Below are 23,284 nucleotides of genomic sequence, written 5' to 3'. Positions count from 1 at the left end.
GCGTCCGGGTATCCCGGCTGCGCGGGGTCTGTCCCTGTCCCCACGGGTCCCCACGGGTCCCCACCGCCTCCTGCGCGTCCCCGCGGCCGCACGCCCCTCCGCGCAGGGCGCCCCCCAGCGGCCGCACCCGCGCCCCGCCGTGGCCAGGCCCCTTTAAGGCGCGGGGCGGGCCTCGGAGGTGAGCTCTCGCGGGGCTTGGGAGCCGCGCTCTCGCGAGGCTGGGGCAGCGCGGTGATTGGCTGCAAGGGGTTGAATGTAAGATGGCGCCCAGGGAGCTGTGAGGGGAAAAGACTCGGGGCCGAGGCAGCGGCGGCGACAGGGCCGGGGTGAGGCGGGGCCGGGTCACGCCGCAGCGCAGCCGGGCCGGCGGGCCGGGGTAGTGCGCGGCGGCGACGGGGCTGGGTGGGGCCCCCCTTCGGGCGCGGGAGGAGGAGGCGGCGGTTCCGGGGGCGGCGCGGCGGAGCCCCCGACATGGCTCCTGCCGGGGGGGCGGGGGAGGCGGTGTCACGGCGCCGCCTGCGGGCCCGGCCCGGCCGCCCCGCCGACAGACAAAGGCGGCGGGAGCGGCTGGGGCCGTGCCGGGTCCCCGCGGGCGGGAGAAGCCCCACGGGCTCCGCGTCCCCGCTCGGGCGGGACGGAGGCTGAGCTGCAGCCGACGGTCTCAGGGCCTAAATACAGAGCTTCGCCTCGTCTCGGCTGGGTGGCCGAGCGGTCCGTAGCGCTCCCGGCTGTCTCTCGGGGCAGCACCGGGAACACCTGCGGGGGGAGGGGGTCGGGGGGTTGCCTGTGGATGCGGTCACTGCTGCTGCTGCCTTGTTCTAAGTTCTGTGTGCCAGTAACTCCGGTGTTACCCACCGTGCCGCGCCTGTCGCCGCACGGCGCTCTGTGACAGATGTGCTCACACAGCCGTTCTCAGTACCACCAGGCTGAGGGGTACCATGGTTCGAAATTGGGCATCTTGCAATTCCTCAGTAGGAGCTGCTAGCTGCGTGGATGATCATATCTTTGTTTCCTGATTTATTTTTTTTTTTCTTAATGGAATACATATTAAAAATAAAATGACTTAATAAAGAAAGAGGAACTGGGGATGGAAAGGGCTTCTTTGTTCTGTCTTCTCCAGAACGTTACAAGTCTAAGAGCTCAGGACAAGAGCAGCAGAAATACATGCAACATGGTGACTGGTGAGTCCAGATTGTCCACATGCTGCAAGTTGTGTGTGTGTTTTCAGTAACCTCAGTCTAAGTTTTATCAACTAACCGTATGTGCTCATAATCTTGAAAGAATTTCTTGAACTTACTTCTTGAAAAAAGTGCAGTTATGCTGCACAGAGAGGAGTTATCTTCCTTTATTGGAGAAACTTACTGCCTGGATGCTCTTTTTTAAATTTTAAAATGCAATATTAAAAATATGCTGCTGAGATCCAGTGAGGGTGGACATTTGCAGTTTCCAGTGTGTGTCTGTGGGATAAATGGAATGCACAAATTAGTGTGTTTTAATAACTAAAAGTAGTGACTGCAGCAGCAAGCTGTATGTGTTGCCCTACAAAATCCTGTTGAATGCACCCTAGAGCCTTACAGAGGTTTTCTGCCATAAATGCAGGTTGGTTTAGTTTTAATAAGTAAAATCTCTGGGGGTGCAGCATTACATTTCTGAATCTTTCTCTGGACCTGGTACCTCCACTGCTGCACAGGGTCTGGAGAAGTGCAGTTTTGTCTGGTTCAGTGCTTGTAGTTGAATAATCTCAAGCAGCCTTAAAACTGATATGAATGACTGTGGGAGACACTTTTACCTACAGGGTCTGTAACTGCAGCTGTAGAGAAAACCTAAGGAAGATCTTGCTGCTCTTCTGGGGCAGGAACAGATGCCTCGTGGCATGGTGGGGCTCAGCTTAGTGGCTCTTAGTATAGTAACTTCAAGAAAATGTAAAGGAATTTCTTTTTATGGTAGAAGAAAGGAAAGAGATTTCTTCTGACATCTTGTGAGAGAGGAAGATTTACTGATAGGGGAAGACTGGCCTAGTAGGCTCTTGATTTTGATGCTAACAAGAACTAATTGAAATGGACCAGCTGAGCAGGGTCAAGGATTTGTATTTAAGAAATCAGTGCTTGCTTTAAGATTTGTATTTAAGAAATCAGTGCTTGCTTGGTGGTCGGAAGAGATTGGTGATTGTTTGGTGGTGGATCTCTGCTGCTTATGCTTCTGAGTGTCTTGTGGCTTCTGGTCTCTTACACAGGACAATGATGTAGCTTGTGAAAAATGGATTGGAGTTTCAAAAGTAGAAGTGAGGGCTAACAGTTCCCATTGGGAACAGTGGCCCTGCTGACCTCCTTACTTTCTCCTTTGACAAGATTAACAGAAGGTGGATAGCTATTCCCTGAGTTGTTACAACATAAACCAATGCAGGACCAGGAGGGGAGCACCTGGGAGAGGTGAGCCCATCCAATTTAGCAGCAGCTGGCTGTCAAAGAGCATCTGTGGCACTTGTGTCTGGGATCCTGCTGTCAAAGAACATCTGTGGCATTCATGTCTGGGATCCCAGCATGGCATCTTTGAGGCTTATTCTTCAGAAGAGTCTTCCCTCTCAAAGCTGTATCTGCTAGTGCACCTCGGGGTGGACATGGAGAATGATGATGCTCTTCTGAAAGCCTCACTGTAGTATTGACATCAAATACTTGAAAGTTCCAAGTAGAAGACTGGGACAATTTAATTGCTCAAAATCTGTTTTGCAGCCTCAGAGTGTATAATGGAGCATCATGCAGTTAGATGCAAAACACATTTCAGTGTGCCTGCTGTAGATCTTGTCTAAGTCCTGAGTCCCTATGGATGCATTAACATTGTTGTTCTCCCTTGGTTTCACCCTGGGCATAGGGTTATCTGGGAAGGGGTTAGTAAAGTGTGCTGTAGAGGTATAGAGTACTCTTGGGTAGCTCCTGAAGAAGTGAGTAGTCGTACTGGCTCTGTCACCCAGAGCTGGCTTGAAAATGTCAGATTGGTGTCTCAGAAAGAATGTTTTTTCTGTCCAGATATGGGCTCTACAGGAGCTTCTGTATGCTGATATTTGCAGAGCTGTTTGATTTGCTATGTGAACTCCATTATTTGGTGTTTTTTACTAAACATGCTGCATATTTTAATATCTTCTATAGAAATCTCATACAGCAAGCAACGTATCTTAAAGACTTCAGAAACCATAGATAGAGCACAGGTTACCTCATGTGTGCTCCCGTTACCTTTGATATTAGTTTTTTTTCTCTTGTGAGCCTGGTCCAATGCACTAGCCATGAACTTCCATGTAAACAAAAACTGTGTTTGGACTGCTGTCACATAACAGTGAAGAGGGGTTAGTGTTTGCTTCAGCTCTCCCTGGTTTTGGTGATAACTGGCACTGGACTTGTGGAGTGTGCTTGAGTGCCAGTGAAAGCCTAGAGTTAACTCCCATTTTCACACAGGCAGGCTTTTGCAGCCTTATGTTCAACCATAGCTCTGTCTCAATTCTACTTTGTTAAATCGTGGTGAAAGGATACATAAAGCTCTGGTTTTGTACCTGTTCTCTTTAGACCTACAGTCATAATGTACATAGTGATGTCTGTTTGTTTTTCCTCCTTTATGCAGCTTGATCTAGTAGTGCTGAATCACCTCCTCTAGTCCTGATCTTGTGGTGTTTCACATCTTTTCACAACTGTTTCAGTATCTGGTGATGTTATGGCTCAAATGTATTCATGCTCTATCAAGGCTAATTAGTGCATTAGAAACAACCAGTATACTCACTGCAAAAACAATTTGTGGGTTTAAACAAGATAAGTCAATAAGAGAAGAATGCTGTCAGAGTATACCCTAGAGCTGTCTGACGTTCTCAGGTGGAGTTATCTTCGGTGGTGGTGGTTTTTTTCTTTGCTTTCACTTCCGCCCTGATCATCTTAACTTCTTTTTCTGTCTTTCTGTTGTCTTCACACATAGCATGTTTCATGTTAGCCTCTTCCTATTAAAAGGACATCAAGAACTGATGCTGCAGTTGCCTTTGTCATTTCCAGAGCTCTGTTCTCCATGTGTGTAGTTCCCAGTTTGAGGAAATATCTCGATTCCAGTGCTCTCCTTTTGCTTGCTATGCTCAAATCGATGAGGCTGTCCTGGTCCTAATAGCAATGAGCTGAGTGCTACATCTGTTGCTCTTCTGTTGTGCTTCCCATTAGCTGCCTAGAATAGAACTGCACGGCCTGATAGAACACACTGCTCAGTTTCCCACCTCTGCGGCTGCAAAGCAGGGCCGCAGATATTGATTTCTGAGCCTCTCTCGCTAACAGTGCATGCTGCAAACAAATGGAATGTACGACTGGATTTGTCTGGTACAGGACTTGCCTGGTCTGGGTGAAGTACAGAGCTAGGAGAGTTTACATGTCAGTGAGCTCTGGGAGGAGGAGTCACACCTGGGTATCATTCAGACTCCCCTGAGTTGCCAAGGGTTAATCTGAGAAATGTGTAGTAGCACAAAATGCCTCATAAAACTAAAGCATCTGTCTCGGGCATCTGGCTGTGCATGTTTGCCAGTTTTCATACAGTACTTGGTATGAGAGATTAGTTACTGGAGTTAAGAATATCCTTGCATCAAGGGAGTGCTGTAGTTAAGACTTTTACTTTCTCTTTCATTAAGGAACCTTGAGGACCTTGCAATATGAATAATTCTCTGGAGAACACCATTTCCTTTGAAGAATACATCCGTGTGAAGGCGCGAACGATCCCCCAGCACAGGATGAAGGAGTTTCTAGACTCCCTTGCTTCCAAGGGGCCAGAAGCTCTCCAGGAGTTTCAACAGACAGCCACCACCACAATGGTGTATCAGCAGGGTGGCAACTGCATTTACACGGACAGCACAGAGGTGGCTGGGTCTTTGCTTGAACTTGCTTGTCCTGTGACAACCAGTATCCAGCAACAAACTCAGCCAGAGCAGCAGATACAGGTTCAGCAACCCCAGCAAGTCCAGGTAAGCATCTGAAATAATCTCTGAATGTATATATGACTTGCCAGCTGATGGAGTGGTGTTCAGAGCTGCTCTCTAATTGTAAGACTCAGACAAGTACTTAAGACGCAGGGCCAATTAACTTCATATAGAACAGCAATATTTCCCTTTCATTTAAGGAATTTGGTAGTAAATTTGCTCTCCTGACTGTGCCTCCCTGGAGCCCTGCTGTAGGAGGAGCCGCATACATAGCAATGGAGTGGTGTCACCTATTGGAGAAACGGTCGACAGTTCTGGCATGTACACAACTCCAGAAGCCTTGTGCTCTGAAGCTGCTATAAATACCAGCCCCCTCTGACTGTCTGATTGTTCAGGCTGGCTGTGGGATGGAGCTTGCCTTGAGGACTTTTTTTTTTTTCTTAATAAAATCAGTAATCTTTAAATAGTTTTACTTGAACATTCTAAAAGTTGTTCTTGAACTGACTTTTAAGTGAGGGGGAAATGCAAGAGAGTCAACTTTAGGATATGAATCAGGGGAAGATACGTTTCTGGAAAGGAATTCTAAAGAATGCATATGTATCAAGGTAGATTATATGCTTGCACAGTGGAAGGAGTTGTCTTTCGTTTTTTTTTGTTTTTTTTTTTAAGTAGATATTACATTAGGTATTTTATTAAGTAAGCAAATCCAATATCAGAGGAAAAAAACAAACCAATTTTATAACTTAGGAAACTGCTGTTGTCCTCAGATAGATTTTGTAGTTTGAAGAGTTCATAGGTGGCAGGGCATTTACTGAAGTTTTTCTATTATATGTCTCTAAACAGCTGAACTCTGGCTATGGCTGTAATTCTGATATGCTATACTTGAGATATGAGTGTTTCTGGTTTCTGTAGCAGAATGTAAAGCTGCAAGCTCTTTTTTTTCTTTTTTCTTTTTTTTTTTTTCAATAAGTGAGGGTATGGAGTCACAAATGGCTGGAGCTCAGGTAGTGTGTACTTGCTGCAGTGCAGTAGACTTGTGTCAACAGCTCACTTGTGTGTTTTTATCCTACAGCAAAGACAAAACTCCTTCACTGCTAACTCATCTCCAGTTACTCTCTATTGAGTAAATGAATGCTTAACTGGGACTTCTGTAACCTGTTGCCCTACAGTGACTTGTGTTGAAAGGCTTTTGAAGAATAAAAACCTGAAGTCTTTCAGGCATGACTTCTCTGCATGAGGCTATTAAAACTGATCAAGAGTGGGTTTGGTTTTGCCAGCTAGTATGTTTTCTGGAAGAAGTTTTTTTTGCAGCAGAAGAGCTAGGAGGGTTGGGTTTTGAGTGCCTCAGCCTTGAAGATGTGTAAAGCCCCCAGTGGTAAAAGTCAGAAGGAATCTTTTTTTTCCCCTCTCACTCTTGCTGCCTCGCTTCAGAACTACCCAATGTTCAGGCTTGACCCTTGCAAGTCTTTTAGTAACAGAGATAGGAAGGGAGGTCATATATCTTATGCTCCAGAGAAAAATAACCTGACCTTCTTGTAAATAAGCATAGAGTTGCTGCCAGAGACCGGTTCCTGATTTTGGAACTGAATGACCTGCACCCTGTGTATGAAAAGCTTCTCATGAAAATTTAGATTGCAGCAACTTTCCTGAAGAATGCTGTCTACTCTCCTTGTTTTTGAAGTGCCTCTGCTTTTAGATACCTGCTTTCCCATCTGTACAAATCATCATTACTATTTGTATTGCCTACCTGCTGCTCACTTTAGGTGGCACATTTGGTACTAGATGTGGCTGCAGCTTTTGTGTATCAGCAGTGCAGCTGAACTCAGGTGTATTTGAGTAGCTAGCTCAGAATTATCTTAGTTTTTCTGCAAGAATAGGGTGGAGAAGTATGTCTTTACCCATTTGCAAGAGTTTTTCTGTCTTTCAGGATTTCTTATTGGAATATAATTTATGTTAAACTCATGATTTAGTGTTCACTCATCTCTGCACTGTCACTGTGGCAGCAGTGGCAGGGCTCATCTTCTGGATAAAGCTGGATTTTATGACACTGGGGAGTGACAATGTTCCACCATAGCAGTGCACCTGATCCAGGTGGCTCCCTGTGCTGAAATACTGCTTGTGTTGTATTATGATGAGTTTTGGTCATCTGCTGGAGCCTCTTAGCTTTTCATTAAACTTGTCATCCTGGTACTTGAATTGGTAATCTGTTTAGTTCTTGCTAATCCAATTGCAAGTCAGTGGAAGACCCTTTAAATGACTGTGCTTATGTCTGGCAGTGTGACAGTGCTGCTGGGGGTGACTAACAGTATGACCAGTCAGATGACCTCACAGTTGAAAGTGCTGCTGATGATCTTACAATCGTGGAGATAGTGCTCAGGTTTCATCCTGGATTTTACTTGCTGTGGGCAACTAAAGACAGAGTGTCACTGCTTGCTGGTTTTATTTATTCTAGAAAAATAAATTTTCTCTTTGAAGGAGTTGTTGCCTTAAGGCTTTCTTGTCTAAAAGGCTCAACAAAGTCTTACCAAATGTTTATTTTATAGGATGAGTGGATGCAACTGTTGGGTTATGTACACTGGTCATTGCTACAGTTAAGGGTTCTGGAGCTCCTTCCACACCCAGTATCACAGGGGTGCCATAAGTGACCTTAAGAAGGAGCTTAGTATGTAAGTTGTCATACCTTGTGTCAGGGAGTGGCAGGGAAAGTCCGTGGTTTACTTCAGTCAAGCAGGAGTTTTATCAGCTCTGCTTTTGGTGAGGTTGTTGCTTGTTGGTCCTGTGCAGAGAGGCCGTGGAATTGATGATGCCAGTGAGGTGTTTAGTGCTGACTTGCTTCCCAAATATGGTACTTCTGCAGAGGTCAGCGAACCTCTTGTGCCTCTTACCCAAGAAACTTCAACTGAAAGAATATCAGAGGACGGAAAGTATCTTTGCTTATGGTGTGTGTGGATGAAATCCTCAATTTCAGCTTTTTATGAACAGTCTGAGGTCTAGGTGGCAATATTTTCTTGGGCAGGGCTTGAGGGGAGGTTGCTACGTGTGAGCAAGGTCACAGAAGTGTATGGGGAATGGTTTGTGTAAAATAGCTTTCAGTTAATACTTGTGCCTTTCTAATTGCTCAATTCCTTTTGTGTTTACTGTTCAGTCTATTCTGTGACTTCAGACCTTTATAGAAGGCTGGACATTATTAATGATGCAAGGCAGGGAAAGACGCCCTTAAATAGCTTAGAAAAAAGTCTTATCTCTGGCTCTGCACAGAATGCATCTTTGCTTCTGATGGATGTACCTTCCTTTTGCCTCTGTACTGGTTCTGAAGTTTAGCTTGGAGGTAGAGTTCCTATTTGCTTATGTTTGAAAAACATGCCAGTACGATTTTACTGTAGCAGCAGGTATTAATTAGCATTGGCTAGGACTGAGTGGGACAATTCAAAGAATGGTTATAGTCAAGAGTGGTGTTTTTGAGGTAGCATCTCTTTGTATATGGAAGTACTCTTCTGTTGGAGAGGTAAACTGTTTTTCCTTGGTTCATGTGTTTTAACTGTCTTAGACCTAAATCCCTCCCCAGTGTACAGCTTGACAGCATAATCTTGATATTGTAACTGTTTAAACACACCCAAGGCCTAATTTAGCTGTTGGAATTCTCTCTCTGATGTTGATAAATGAGCAGAGGAAAAACCTGGAGTGAGAGCCAGTCTGGCAGTTGTTCTGAAAAGCTGACTCGCACCCTTCCCGTAGACCTTGTTTACTTAGATAGCAAAGGACTTCCTGTAAAGTAGTTAAATAACAAGTTCTGATATTTCCTGCTACTTCACTGATCAGTCGTTTCACTTACTCTTCACTTACACTTTTCATATCTGTTTTGCACTTGCTTGTACACTTTCTGGTGTAACTTCAGAAGGAACTCTTTGTTACAGTGTTAGTTTTTAGTGCTGCACTTGCTTTAGCTTAGGACTGTTGTTGAGGGAACTGTCTTTTAAGTCTTCTGTCCTTAAATTGGGCTAAAAAAACCTGAGATTACTCTTCTCATGCTCTCACCAACTTTTTTCCCAAATATTTCACTTTGTGTGGGAAGTTTGAGATGCACCCCACATTACTTCTGGGGGCATTTGGAGCATACTTCCCGCGGAAAGTTGGCCACCTGCCGAAGCCTTCTTACCTCTTGTAGGTTTGGAGCTTGTCATTTGGGGTTCCCTGCAAATGAAACTAAGCTGTAAGATGCAGTCTTGTGTTTTGGTGATGTCAAACTTGGCTGGTGAGCAAGACTAGAACTAAATTTTAAATAGTCTTCTGGAAGGTATGGTGTGGACATGTTAGTGCATCTTCAGTCTTGCTCTGGAGATCTGCTCTTGGTCTGTACTACTGCTTGCTGGTTTAAATACAGCTTCAGAAACCAAGATCTCTTTATGAAAAGATGCATTTAAGAGCCTGTCAGGTGCTCTAGGAAAAGCTACATATCAAAAAATCCATGCAGGAAAGAGTTGCTCTGTGTGCTCATTTAGAGTTAGATTTTAGGAAATATTAGATAATCCAGTCAGTCTGCAGATGAAATAATTCACAAGCAAAGAAAATCTCAGTTGTTTCAGAACTGCTGTTCTGAAACAACTGGGTCTGATTCCTTTTTGGGCAGAGAATCCACACAGGGCAGACATGTTATGACTCCTACTTGAAAGTTTGTCTATCAACCATTAGGAAAAAAAGTTTTGGCAACCAGGCTTCAGATGTTCTCATGGTCCTGGGGTTACTTATTTACTCTTTGCATTTGTTCAGTTCAGCACAGAATATTGTTTTGGGCTTGATGTGACAGAATTCCTTTAAGGGAATTTAGTTCTGCCCTCTTGTTACGATACAGGGTTGATTTCTAATGTTTTTGGTTTTCTAGGCAGCTGGTACTTGATCCAGCTTCCAGCTACTTTATGGTGAAAAGGCGTTTCTCTGTGTCATGGTAGCCTGCTGGGAGGTGATTCTTTCATGCTGTTGGATCCAGACTTTTGGCAATAAATAGTATTTCAGTACTGGTAACTTGGTATGTTCCTTTCTTGCACCAGTAACCCAGGAATTGCCAGCATAACATGTTTTTGCTTTAATCTTCAGCATAAAATGAAGATTTAAAGTCCTCTGTTTGTCTTGGCCTGTAAATTTAAAAATTTTAAACGTTCCCCTTTGTACAGAGTCTTTCATAAGGTCTGCTGCTGCTGCATGTAACTCTTTGTTTAACTTGAGGAAAAAAAGGACAGTGAGGTCAATATAAGAAGCCTCTGGTCTCAGACTGGGTTAAAGCCTGTAAATCTGGAATGGATGCTTGTAGCACTCCTGGATACAACCTACTTGAGAATAGGGAGAGCTCCAAGATACAGTTGTTAAAAATGGATGTGTAATTCACAGGGGATGTATAATGTGTGGTAGGTAGAGTTCCAATATCTTTTTAAATAGGACCACTCTAGTCAGAAGCATGATGTCTGCAGTTTGGAACATGGAGAGCTTCAAGTGATTCTGGAGTTTGACTTCATATTGTTTGGGTCTGGACTCATTCTTTGGGTATTAACAATAGCAGGGTGGACTTGAAAGCAGTAGCAAGACATTCCTGTTGTAGGAGTTAGGATTTAGTCCTGGGGGAGTTTCCAGGGGCCTCAGGGTATGACTGCTCATCTCTTCAAAGTGGTGGAAGTTGCTGCTGACTTTCAAACGCTGTAGGCTCAGGCTCTGGAATGGTTAATGGCTCAAAGCTGTGCCAGGGGAAGTTTGGAGTGGACATTAGGAAGCATTTCTTTACCAAGAGAGTGGTCAAACACTGGAACAGGCTTCAGAGAGGTGGTTGGTGCCCCAAGCCTGTCGTTATTTAAGAGGCATTTAGGCAGTGCTGTGAATGACATGCTGGGGATTATGGTCAGCCCTGAAATGGTCAGGCAGTTGGACTGGGTGGTCAGTGGAGGTCCCCTCAAACTGAAACAGTCTGTTTACAAGAGCAGAAGGGAGCAAATGCTGTCTTGTTCCGTTTGTTCTTAGGCTGCTCCTCTTGCTGACAATGCCTCTTTCTTAAACCAGCTCCATTACCTTTCTAATTGTGCTTATGTGATAAAATTGTTTCAGTGCAGGAGAAGACTTTGAATTCTTACTGCTACCAAGAAAAAAGTCATTCCTTTATATATGTTACAGCACTCACAGGAATTGTAATGGAAAATTTTGTATGGGTAAAAGGTGGGGGTGCTTTTAAGGTGCTCTCAGTCAACCTGTGCAAATTGTGAAAACACTACAGAAGTCAGAAGTACAGGACAAATGACATGTTTACCTTTTAACATCATTTTGAATCATAGCAGATAAAGCAAAGATTTCTTGTGTGAGACTGAAAATATCAGTGCAATAAAACGTGTAATTTATTCAATCTTTGGCTTTTGCCTTGCAGGTAATCTTCTGAACAAGGATTTAAATTAATAGTAAAGACCATATTAATGATTTTTAAAGTGAAATATTTTGGAGAATTCTTGCCTTAGGTGTATGATTACAACTGGCTTTCTTAAACTGAGCCCTTACCTGGTATCTGTGTTTGGGCCTGTTTGCCCAAGGCAGTACTCATGCTCCAGGGCAGAACAATATCAAATAGAACTGAGGAAACATCCCATAGGTGGGTTCATCTTTTTCAATTGAGTGCCTGATCAAATCACTCATTGATGGAGCTTTTTAAACTTTCATGCTGACATAAGGTCACATGCTTCTTGTTACCTTGCAGGAAATTATTATAGAGTCACCACGTCATCTGGATTACAGTACACTGCACAGAGTTCCCAGAAGGAACTATACCCTATTCTTCCTGGAAATGAATTAATTCTTAACAGGAGGTGATTTATAAATCTGGCCTGCCAGTGGGGCATTTTGCTACCCCAGTTTTTTCCTTAGCAACTCTTAATTAGCTGTAAATGGGTCCTTAACATTTTTCAAGACTTCTTAGCAGTGATGCTGGGAAGTAAGATTTTGTGCACAGCAGGCCTGCACTGTAGTTCTTTTTGGTATTGTCAGGCTGACTGACTAGTGTGCTGTCTCTGTGCAATGCTGCATTAGTCTGCCTGAATCCAGGAAGTGAGGTAGAAAAAGGTGAGAGAACTTGAGTAGGAAGACATTTAGTCGTGCAACTAAATAAGTCCTTGTTGGCTTCAGAAATAGGTGTTGAGTAATTAATTGCCTCCCTTAAGATAAAGTGTTAATGAAGCCTAGAGAAACAGATGGTCATGAGTACCTGGGATATTGCTTCTAGGACAAGGCAAATGTAACAAGTTGTCTGTGTAAATGTGAGGAAAAGTGGAGAAGTGTCTGGACAAGGGATGTGAAACTATTGAGACCTGACATTTGTTCTGGGGGCTACTTTTGGCTGCTGGCTTTCAGTGTGCTGCTGGACTGCTGCTAGGTATTGTGGCAGACCCTGGGCAAATGAGCATTAATGTGAGAGGGTGTGATATTTTTTTTTTTCCCCTCTAAAATAAAAGGAACTGGTTGGGAATCAAGCCAAGAGATTTGTCTGTGTTATTCAGCATTGTCTAAGTGCGTGAGCTAAAAAATACAACTGAGTAGTTTGGACAATAAATGGTATTAAATGGAAAAGTAAATAATGAAAAAAAGATTGGTTTTAATTATCATTGCCAAAGAAATTCTTCTAGAGTTTACAAAACATGCTGCATCATAGGCCATTAATGCATGACAGAGATTGAGGTTGAACTCGCCACATTCTGTGTTGGCACCCGCTTGAGTAGTGTTACTATTAACCATAGGTTTCAAAGTAATATTCCTGTGCTTTATGAGGAAAGAGCCAAGTGCTGGTTTCGACTTACCCATATTTCTTATTGCCTGTCACCAGTAAGTGATCCTGTGGCCATCTTGGGATGGGGGTGGGCAGCAGTAGCACAATCTTCAGAGCATGAGGCAAGCTCCTGTGCAAGTAAGAATGGGGCAAGCTCCTGTGATTGTAATGTGAATGACTTTTAAGTCTTGGTATTGCAAGACCTGTGCTAAAGTAACATTTTAGCAGTGCAGATAGTTTTGAAGACTCTTGGATTCCAAGGATGGAATCTGTTGGCTTGAGCCCATAGAGCTTTGAGGGTGGGGATGTAGCTCACATGCTGTTCTCTCTGTGCTGAGAGTCATGTGCAATGCTGAGCAAACACATCTACTGTATCGCTGTTGTCAGCCAGGCACTTCTATTATAACTTGGTTTCATTTTTGTGAAATCTTTACTAATGGATTAATACATGGAATCAAAAGTGAGCATAAGAGACCTGGAGCATAGATCTTGAGTGACAGAGCATCTCTGCTGAATCACTGATGTTTGCTGATCTCTAACTGGTGGCTTGGTGTCGTTGCAGGTTCAGGTCCAGGTCCAGCAGTCACCGCAGCAGGTCTCCGCCCAGCAGCTCTCTCCACAGCTCTCTGTCCATCAGGCTTCGGAGCAGCCAATACAGGTCCAAGTGCAGATCCAAGGCCAGGCACAGCAGCAGGCATCCCAGACAATACAGAGTCAGTCTCTTCAGAGCCCCAGCCCATCGCAGCTGCAGGCAGCTCAGATCCAAGTGCAGCATGTGCAGACTGCCCAACAGATCCAGGCTGCAGAGCTGCAGGAGGAGCACATACAACACCAGCAGATCCAGGCCCAGCTTGTGGCAGGACAGGCCATTACTGGTGGCCAGCAGATCCAGATCCAGACAGTCGGGGCACTGTCACCCCCACCTTCTCAGCAAGGCTCCCCACGGGAGGGAGAGAGGCGGATCAGCTCTGCGAGTGTCCTTCAGCCAGTGAAGAAACGTAAAGTGGATATGCCTATTACTGTATCGTATGCTATTTCAGGGCAGCCAGTTGCCACAGTGCTGGCCATTCCTCAGGGCCAGCAGCAAAGTTATGTCTCTTTACGGCCAGACTTGTTAACAGTGGACAGTGCCCACCTGTACAGTGCCACTGGGACCATTACTAGCCCCACTGGAGAGACGTGGACCATCCCTGTTTACTCCGCTCAGCCACGTGGTGACCTTCAGCAGCAAAACATAACCCACATTGCGATCCCTCAGGAGGCCTACAATGCCGTCCACGTCAGTGGCTCGCCCACAACACTGGCTACAGTGAAGCTGGAAGATGACAAGGATAAGATGGTGGGAAGTACTTCAGTAGTGAAGAACTCTCATGAGGAAGTGGTGCAGACTCTTGCTAATTCGATCTTTCCAGCACAGTTTATGAATGGCAACATCCACATTCCAGTGGCAGTGCAGGCTGTGGCAGGGACTTACCAGAATACAGCACAGACAGTGCACATATGGGACCCACAGCAGCAACAGCAGCAGCCCACACCCCAAGAGCAGGGGCAGCAGCAGCAGCTACAAGTCACTTGCTCAGTAAGTCAAAACTGCCTTTTGGTCTCAGTTGGTGATTAACAACTTACAAATGTTTTGGAGAGGGAGCATGCCAACAGACAGCTGGTGTCTGGGAAGCAGAGATGCATCTGTCCCAGAAGTCTGAATGTGACACAAGGCACTTGACTCCTGATGGGTATAAGACTTTCATGTGATAATGTTGGTACATAGTTAGAGGATTCAAAACACTCCAAAATAAAGTACAGTCTTGATCTTAGTGTTAAAAATTAATAGATACCCACTATGAAGAGTCTGGCAATCAATGTATTTCGAGATCTGCAGTATTTTCCTGAGCTGTTCCAGGGGTTGCAGTGGTCAGGCAGGGATAATTGCAGCCAAATAAGGTGTGCTAATATGTACTAGTCATGATCATTTACTTTGTGTTATGTTGCACATGGGAGTCCACAGCAGTTCCAGTGCCCGGTAAACTGACTAGTTATGAGCAAACTTCTTGGATCAAGTGTACTTTGGGGTACATAAGGTATTTAAAATAAAGTACCCTAAATACATAGACAATTCCAGGAGGAATGAACTCTCTCTCTAGGTGGGTCAGTAAAGCTACTACAGGTGAACATCGTGCTTTTGGGAGTTGACCCTCTCAAAACTGTGAAACTGAGCAAGAATTTGCCTGCCTGCCCCATGCTGTCCTCTGGCATTGTGCTTCTAGGGGATCTGGGCAAGTTGCAGCAATTTTGCTCTATTTGTGAAAAATACAAGTTTGTTAAGAGCCATCTGCCAGTTCAGCAGATTTGCATCAGCCTGTGTCCAGCCTTCACACTGGGCAAAGGTGTCTGTGAGGTTAGGCAGAAGACTGTCCCTTGGATTGGGCTGATGGAGGGAGCTGGCTCTGGAAGGCTTTCAGCTCTGGAGAGTAATGTGGCAGCACTCTGGAGGAGAGCAGAGGCTCAGTCCTGGCTCCTACAAAGACAAGGTGTTAGTTCGCCCTTGGACTCATGAAGGCAGAGAGAGACTTTGCTTCACAACTTAGTCGCCATCTGCCTTGATGAAAGCTGGGCCTTTTTAGTCAGTCTCTCTGTTACGTGCTGAAGCTGCAGGGGCTGATAAGCAAAAAGCTAAGAAGAGCTGATGCAGAGAATAAAAAGCCAGCCAGAGGGAGTTGGAAGGCTCCAGTCTGAGCTCTTGCAGACTTTGGCTCTTAAGCTGTTGGTTTTTATACTAAAGTACAGGTATTTAAAGTCTCTATGCTGTTTTCCTATGCCCTGGTCTCTAGTACTGTCAGAGCAACTTCCACTAATATTGACACTTAGCAGTATCAATATTATACTGCTTTTTGGAGTAGCTCTTAGGAAGGAAAAAGCAAAACTGTTTTGATATAAGAATTGCTATTTCTGTAACATTCAGGGTACCAGTGAGAGTTTGACTAAGGTCTGTAAAGCTGTTAACTGAGATAGCTATGAGACTCTGGCATAGAATTGAAAACCTGTAGCAAAGAATGCAGAGTGAGGGCAGCTGAAGGGCTTGCTGCAGGTTTTAGATTGGTGCTATTGGTTGCCTGACAAATAAGTTTCAGTTTGAGACTGAAATTCTTGGTGACCTAAGGTCCAACTGCAAAGTAAATTTCCAAAGGGTCTGGAGATGCCTTAAGTCTATAATAAGTCATGAAGTCACTTCACACAATAGTAGCTACTTCCCATTATTAATATTTGGTATTTTGAGAACATTGCATTAAAATTGAATTGATGTTTTGATGCTGTGTTCTAGTCTTACTACTTCATACCTTTTACAAATTAATTAATCTTATTTATCACTTATGCTAAGAACAGAATGTATTTATTCTGTGTGCCTGTTATGTACTGCTTAAAGAAGAGAGTCTGGATAGGGAGGGATGCCAGTGGTGTATGGCGTGTGACTGCACCCAGGACCTTCCTTAGGGCAGTCCAGGTGTGGAGCAGCAGTGGTGAATAAAGCTGGTGGCACCTTCCTGTTTAGGGGCTGGTGGTCTCTGTGGGCTGCTCTTGTAGTGAGATGCACTTCAGTGGTGATTCAGAGTGACAAGTGAGCTGAAGATAGATCTGTCCATTCAAACTGAAAGAGTTTTTGGAGTGTAGAATATTCTTTTGTGAGCAGCAATTCAAGTTGGACAGCAAAAGTTGCATTCCTTGGATTAATTTCTTGTTGGGAGTGTTGCAGAAGGTTGATATCCTGGGGCTACAGGTAATGTGGGATTCTTGGTTTTTGTCCAGCTGTTGCATGTTGAAGTGTGTATATAAACTGAAGGGTTTTCTTTCACAGGCTCAAACTGTTCAGGTTGCTGAAGTTGAGCCGCAGCCGCAGCCACAGACTTCACCTGAACTTCTACTTCCAAACTCTCTGAAGCCAGAAGAAGGTCTTGAAGTGTGGAAAAGCTGGGCACAGACCAAGAATGCAGAGCTGGAAAAAGAAGCCCAAAATAGACTAGCACCTATTGGAAGTAGGTGTCATTGACAATATACCCTGTGTTTCCTTTCAAGTAGGATCAGGAACGACTAAAATGTTACATGTGTACTGCTCTGGAAAAGGCTTTTGTTTAATCAGTGATTGTTCCTAAATTTAAATATTAATTTACTCTGCAGTACTAATTATTGTGTATTCTCACTGCCACAGGACATGTATTAACTCTGTGCTGAACCCCCTTGAGCACCTGAGCTGATAGCAACAGAAAAGGTCACTGCATGGCTGTGGTGCATGGACAAACTGTCCGGCCAGGCTGGTAGAACAGTCATGGAGTTGCTGTTTTGCTGTTGCTGCAGGGCAGCATTTCACTGGGGACATGGTGAAAGAAGGCAATAGTCATGCATTTGGTAGGGCAGAGGATCTTCCTATCAAACTCTTGCCTATTTTATCTTTTAGTATTTCTGACAGCCTGAGATCTGTCAGAAGTTGCTTTACTATACTGGGAGAACGAGGTAGTGCTGGACCTGCCAGATAGAATGGAGATGTAGGAAACCTTTCCTGAAATAATATGGCTTTATGACTTAAATAATATAGCTTTGTTTTGTTTTTCCAGGGCGTCAGCTGCTGAGGTTCCAGGAAGATCTCATCTCTTCAGCTGTGGCTGAGCTGAATTATGGTCTGTGCTTAATGACACGAGAAGCTCGGAATGGTGATGGTGAACCCTATGATCCAGATGTGCTCTACTATATCTTCCTGTGTATTCAGAAGGTAGGATGGGACAGCTCTATGTGCTGCAGAACTGTCCATGTTGTCAGCATGTGTAGGGGGACTCTTGGTTATAAAAATAGAGACTGTGGCTTCTATTAAGCTTACCAACAATTTTATAAGAAAAAAGTATTTTTGCTGAAAAAACCTTGAAAACATCAGGTGACTTGTCTGTCCTTAGTGCAAGAATGCTTTAGTCAATGAGTTAACTTTGTGAATAACTGAGTTCAGTATCACAGTAAAAATAATAAATCTATTTAGCTTTTTTTGATGGGGTGAGGGGGGGAGAAGGCTTGGATGATGTTTAAAGAAGTTGTCAATGTCAAGACTTAAATTTAGTTGAAGCTTTAACAGGCAAGAACTTAGCTTTATGTGCTATGGGATGTATGAGCTTTCTGGAAGAGCTGCAGGAACAGAGCTATACTTGGACAGGGAAATTGAGCATCCTTGTTGTTAACCTGAAAAAGTAGTGTCCACTAGCCATGTGAAATAACTAGAAGTGAGCACACCTGAAATAAAAGGTGAAATCCAGTCAGCTTTACTTTGTAAGATAGTTTTTCCTTTTTCTGTCTTGGCATTGCCATGATAGTAAAGGATAGTAATAATTACCTATCCTGTATTTGCCTTGGTGCGAGAGTACTCACTCTTTAAGTAAATGGTATTCAGTGCTGTGCTGTAAAATGCTCAGCTGAGGATGTGGGCCCTTAGGATGAGGTTTGGTGTGAGGAACACACTTGCTCCCACTGTACTGGCCTGTGTTGTGAATCTCTTACAGTATCTCTTTGAAAATGGCCGAGTCGATGACATCTTCTCAGATCTCTACTATATTCGGTTCACTGAATGGCTGCATGAAGTTCTTAAGGACATACAGCCCCGTGTTTCACCTCTTGGTAAGGGCTATTGTTTAAGAACTTTAAAACTTTCCAGATCTTGGAATGTTTAAACTGAACCTGCAGCATGAGTGTAGTCTGAATAGAAACCCTTCTGAAGTATGTAACATCCCTAGGCTAGCTAATGCTGGTCAGGGAGAAAAATGTTATGTTTGCAGTAAATGATGGGGTTACTGCAGTTGTCAGGCTCTAACCCTGACTGTCATTGAGCATTATTTGTCTGTCACTTGTCACCAGTCAGAAGGTACATTGTGGGGACTTTGTAGTGTCATGAGATTGGCTTACTTGGCAGCCAGCTGATCCTTGATTTGAATCATGTTTCCTCATCTGAAGTGGTAATACATCCTGCCTTTAATATGTATTGTTTCTTTGGGAGATAATACAGCACTGTCATAGTGCCATGTAGCCAGATGGATTCTGTCTGCAGAAGCAACTGAGTGTCAAAGGAAAAAACCAATGAGTGAATAAAGCCTCCAGTGCTGCAGTTAGTTGTAGCTCAACTTTATGTTTAGGAGATCATGGCAACTGGGATGGGGGAAGCAGTTCCACAAGAGACAAATTTTGACAGAGAACTGTATGAGAACTAGATAAAAATTGCATTTTCAGAGCATGGGAACCTGGTTTCTCATGGTTTCATTCCCTTTGATATGTTTGGACATGAGTGAAGAAGTTAATTCTTATGTTCAGTAAAGTAGCTGATGTTACAGGCTAGGTGGCTGAGTGGCACCATGAGTTCTGGAATCCTTTTGTTTTCAGTCTGGCTGTTTGATCAGTGCTTTTACATTCCACAAGCCCCAGAGTTCATACTGCTGTCTGTTTTTCTGTTTATCTGTGTATTTGGAGTGTAGTATTTTTCTTCTACACAAAGGGGGAAAAAAATCTGAGAATCAAAGGATTACTCATGTGTCCAAATACATCACTTGGCACTGCGTGCTCACTGAAGCTGTGCACAGGGCCAAGAACTGATTTGTTACAGTGGCCTGCCTGCTCTCACATATTATTGGATTAAGAGCATCTGCACTGGAGTCAAGCCAATAATTAAAAGCTGTTTAAGTGCATATTCTTTTCTCTATGGGCTGGGATGTATAGGCATGTTGCACAAGCATACTCTCCACAACTAGAGGTTGATGGATATGTACAATTGTTTCCTGACTGTACCTGCTCTTTAAAAAGTTATTTGCAGAGCACTGAATCTTGACATTAGTGAGAATCTCCTCTTTCTCCTTCTGTTAAGATTTATATGCTCTGCAGTACTTACAGACTGTAAAATGCTGCCTGTGCTCATGTTGTGTCTGTCCCCTGGCATGATGCTGACTTCTGATTATTGCAGGTTACATCCTCTCCAGTCATGTAACAGAAGAGATGCTGTGGGAGTGTAAGCAGCTTGGAGCTCACTCCCCTTCCACCTTGCTCACTACACTGATGTTTTTTAATACAAAGTAAGTACTCAGGTCTTAGGGAATCTTGGGGAATAAAAGAACTTCAGAGACCTTAACAGGATTGTTGTGAAACTGCTGCACTGGGTAGGGCAAAATCACGAGTTTCAAATGGTGGCACACAGAGCCCACTTGTAGCTTCATCAGACAAAGAAAATGCAGAATAACAAGGAAGTGAGCTAGCAGAGGGCAGACTTAACCTGTGGCTTTTGTATGCTTTGCTGCTGGAAGAGTCCTTAGCCCAGTAGTTGATTTGAGCTTCAGCCTGGTCATGATGACTAAAGATAACTACCTTGCTGTTGTGACTGTGTCCCTTGCTTGCCTCTGAATGTCCTATGTTGTGTTCTTGCTGCTCAGATACTTCCTGTTGAAAACAGTAGACCAGCACATGAAGCTGGCCTTCTCCAAGGTGCTGAGGCAGACCAAGAAGAACCCTTCTAATCCCAAGGATAAAAGCACGAGTATCCGCTATATGAAGGCTCCAGGCATGCACCAGACAGGACAGAAAGGTAGTGTCTAGGAGGTTTCTTTGCTAGTGTTTTGCTTACTTGGGCTTGAAGAAGTGGATGAACCTGGAGATGTTTGCAGGTAGGGAATCCAAGGCTCTGCCAGTTACCTGTAGCCTGGCAGTATGTGTTTTCCATGCATTCTATCCAAGAGAGGATAATACCTTCTAATTATAACCCTGGGGACATACCTTACCTGAGGCATGTGGGTCTCATCAGGAACTAAGGATAATTTTTTTGTTACTTTTGTTTGTTTGTTTGTTTTTATGGGCAAAGAGACTATTGGGTGTAAGTGCTTATGAAGAGATGGAGAAAATTCTTTGGGAGGGCTTCTCTTACCTTGATTCATGTGAACTCATAAGAATTCCTATGTAAGTACAATCTATCCTCTTAAAAGCACAGGATGCAACTGAGGCTTTGCAGTCTCAGTAGTGATATTTCCCTCATTTTGCACACTGGTAGAGGAGAAATAGAAGGGTATGGATGGGTTGTGATCTTCAATAGCCTTAGAATACAGCAAGCTAAGCATTTATAGCCAGGTGCCTCTGCCCTGGAACAACCATATGTCTCTTGCCAGCTTTTGTACAGTGACAAGGTGCTGCAGTGCTGAGGCTCTAAGGTACTGCTCGGTATGCTGTGCTTACACAGAGTGTCTGACAGACTTCTGGGGGGCTGGTTTGTAGTTACAGATGACATGTATGCAGAGCAGACCGAGAATCCAGAGAACCCCCTGAGGTGTCCGATAAAGCTGTATGACTTCTACCTCTTCAAATGGTGAGAGCTCTCGTCTGTGTGTATGGTGCTTGTCTGCTGTGACTGGGGAGCTGCACCCTGTGCCTGGCCTAGTTCTCAGTGCTGTGTGATAGCACTGACACGATTTCTGTATTTCCATAAATTTACTTAAATGGAGAAGGGGTGCTGATGTGAGAGAGTGGGATTAACTCTGATGGCATGTAAATTGAATTTTTGGGGTATTTAAGAGACAAATCCTGATTTGTGAACTGGCTGCTCTTAATCTTGGACATTTGCTGTGTTGACATGAACTTGTTCTTCTGCTTCTGATTTGCAAGTCATCTGGAAGCATCCACTACTGAAGGTAGGATTAGGGTCCTATTCAGACCGGCTTCTGAACAAAAATAAGGACTTGCTATGGAGATTGGAGGGTGCCTCAAAGGACTCATCTCTAAATTATGATGATTCTGTAATTTAATATAATGGTTCATCTGCACAGATGGATCTGCAGGTAGCCCGAATGTGAAAATACCCCATCCTTTTTTCACTCTGAAGGACCCCTAAAGCCATGTGTGTGTTATGGTTACCAGTGTGAAATAAAAACTACTTTGTTGTAGTCCTCACCATGGCTTTTTAACCTTGGCATGTCCTAAAACTTTGGAATAAATGTTGCCCCTAGATGTATCTCTGTACCTTCCATGTGTTATCAGCCAGATGTTCACTGTCAGGATTTGTGAAGCCTGGGGTGAGGACAGTGGTGGTGTCCCTCTTCCAGGACATTTTGTTAGTCTGGTTATTTCTGATCTTCCTCACACAGCCCCCAGAGTGTGAAAGGCCGGAATGACACATTTTACTTGACACCGGAGCCAGTGGTGGCCCCCAACAGCCCTATCTGGTATTCCATCCAGCCGATCAGCAGAGAGCAGATGGAGCAGATGCTCACCCGGATCCTGGTGATACGAGAGATTCAGGAAGCGCTTGCCGTGGCTAATGCCAGCACCATGCACTAAGGCATCCTTCGTGGCTCAGATGGGGTGGGGCAGGGTGATGGGGGAGGGACAAGCAAAGAGAAATTGTACAGACTTTTACACTAAAGGAGATGCCTAAGTTTTTGGTTTTTTATTGGTGTAGTTATGAAGCCCTTTTAGGCTTCTTCTCTTTAAAAGAATCTAAAGGAAAACCTACCCATTGTGATTCCTACCCAACACACCAAACTGTTGGAACCATTGGAGGCTGCATATCCCCTGCGAGCTGGGAGCTGTGGAAAGCTGCTGGTTGACTCTGGGTTTTTTTTTTATGATGTAGAAAACATGAACTACAGGATTGGCCTGGTTGGCTGGGGCCTCTGTCTCCTTGGAGCACGTGCAGCCTAGAGGGCACAGAATGATGGATGGACCTGCTCAGCCAGTGGAGGAGAGGCAGGCATCTTCTTTTCTTGTGCTTGGACATTAATTTGCTGTTATCTTGGAAGAAAGAGGAGAGAGTGAACTGCAATTATGATTTATACAAAAAAAACAAACCAACAATTTCTATTCAGACCTTTAAGTGACATTTTTAGATGTTAAAAGTACAAACTTTACCACACTCTTCTTTTTTGGCCTAACATTGAGGCCTTAAAGCTTGAGGCTTCTGTGCCTGATGGAATTCTTGTAACATACACTTGTGTATCATATAAAGATACCACCCTGTTTCTCTTATGTATTCTTACTCTAGTTGTTTATTAAGAATGACGAGCACGTCTTTTCAACATGCCATTGAACAATGTGTCTTTATTTGGGGAAGAGTGAGCTGTGAGGGTGGGGGGGTCATTATACAAAGATCAGTATGCAAACTGGTTGTTTTCATCCCTGTTCATGCTTTCCAGCTCAACTCTGCTGGATTTCTTTCACCCCTACAACTTAGGAAGGTAGAAGGGCATATACTTCTGTTGAAGGACCTGAATGTCTGCTTGCTGATGGAAGCTCAGTGCCAGGCTAGGAACATGGGATCTGTGAGACCAGATCAGACTGTCCTAATGTTCTGTGGCTTTACCCCTAGGCAAATTCCCCTCTTTCCACCTTTTCAAATGCATCACAACAACTGCATGATGGAGGGGTAGTGGTGGGAAAAGGCCTTCCAGGAGCAGCATATGGCTTACTCCTGCTGTTTAACAGCCTTTTCACAGTTTTTAACACAGCTGTGTAGCTTTTGGCATTGTTCATGATCATAATCCCCAGCTCTGTAGCGTTGCCTTGCTGCATCTTAAATG

General features: G+C 44.2%; 1 protein-coding gene across 5 annotated transcripts; it reads left to right on the top strand.

Annotated features, from left to right (window-relative positions):
* Positions 1-220: 220 nt before the first annotated feature.
* Positions 221-22,785, top strand: QRICH1 (glutamine rich 1). 5 transcript variants are annotated; one of them, XM_041461354.1, is made up of 11 exons: positions 221-255; positions 1,121-1,181; positions 4,646-4,975; positions 13,279-14,295; positions 16,567-16,744; positions 17,321-17,475; positions 18,248-18,362; positions 19,693-19,801; positions 20,156-20,307; positions 20,988-21,078; positions 21,854-22,785. In XM_041461354.1, the coding sequence occupies exons 3-11, from the start codon at positions 4,667-4,669 to the stop codon at positions 22,044-22,046; spliced, it is 2,319 nt and encodes a 772-aa protein (XP_041317288.1). In that variant the 5' UTR covers positions 221-255; positions 1,121-1,181; positions 4,646-4,666; the 3' UTR covers positions 22,047-22,785. The 5 variants fall into 5 exon arrangements, with proteins under 5 accessions (XP_041317288.1, XP_041317296.1, XP_041317269.1 ...); XM_041461335.1 differs by having other exon boundaries at positions 235-326; XM_041461344.1 differs by lacking the exon at positions 221-255 and adding an exon at positions 464-711.
* The last annotated feature ends 499 nt before the right edge of the window (positions 22,786-23,284 follow it).

The sequence above is a fragment of the Pyrgilauda ruficollis genome, unplaced genomic scaffold (genome assembly GCF_017590135.1).
Source record: "Pyrgilauda ruficollis isolate IOZ18807 unplaced genomic scaffold, ASM1759013v1 scaffold10, whole genome shotgun sequence".
NCBI lineage: Eukaryota > Metazoa > Chordata > Aves > Passeriformes > Passeridae > Pyrgilauda > Pyrgilauda ruficollis.
Note: the sequence above shows the minus strand (reverse complement) of the source record. Positions and strands in the feature narration are given on the sequence as shown.

What these genes read in the sequence shown, in the direction of transcription:
- QRICH1 (XM_041461354.1), top strand. Translation starts at nt 4,667, where the DNA reads ATGAATAATTCTCTGGAGAACACCATTTCCTTTGAAGAATACATCCGT. An exon ending in AGCTACAAGTCACTTGCTCA is followed by an intron (nt 14,296 to 16,566) that starts GTAAGTCAAAAC and finishes TTTCTTTCACAG; the next exon opens with GCTCAAACTGTTCAGGTTGC. An exon ending in GCCCCGTGTTTCACCTCTTG is followed by an intron (nt 18,363 to 19,692) that starts GTAAGGGCTATT and finishes TGATTATTGCAG; the next exon opens with GTTACATCCTCTCCAGTCAT.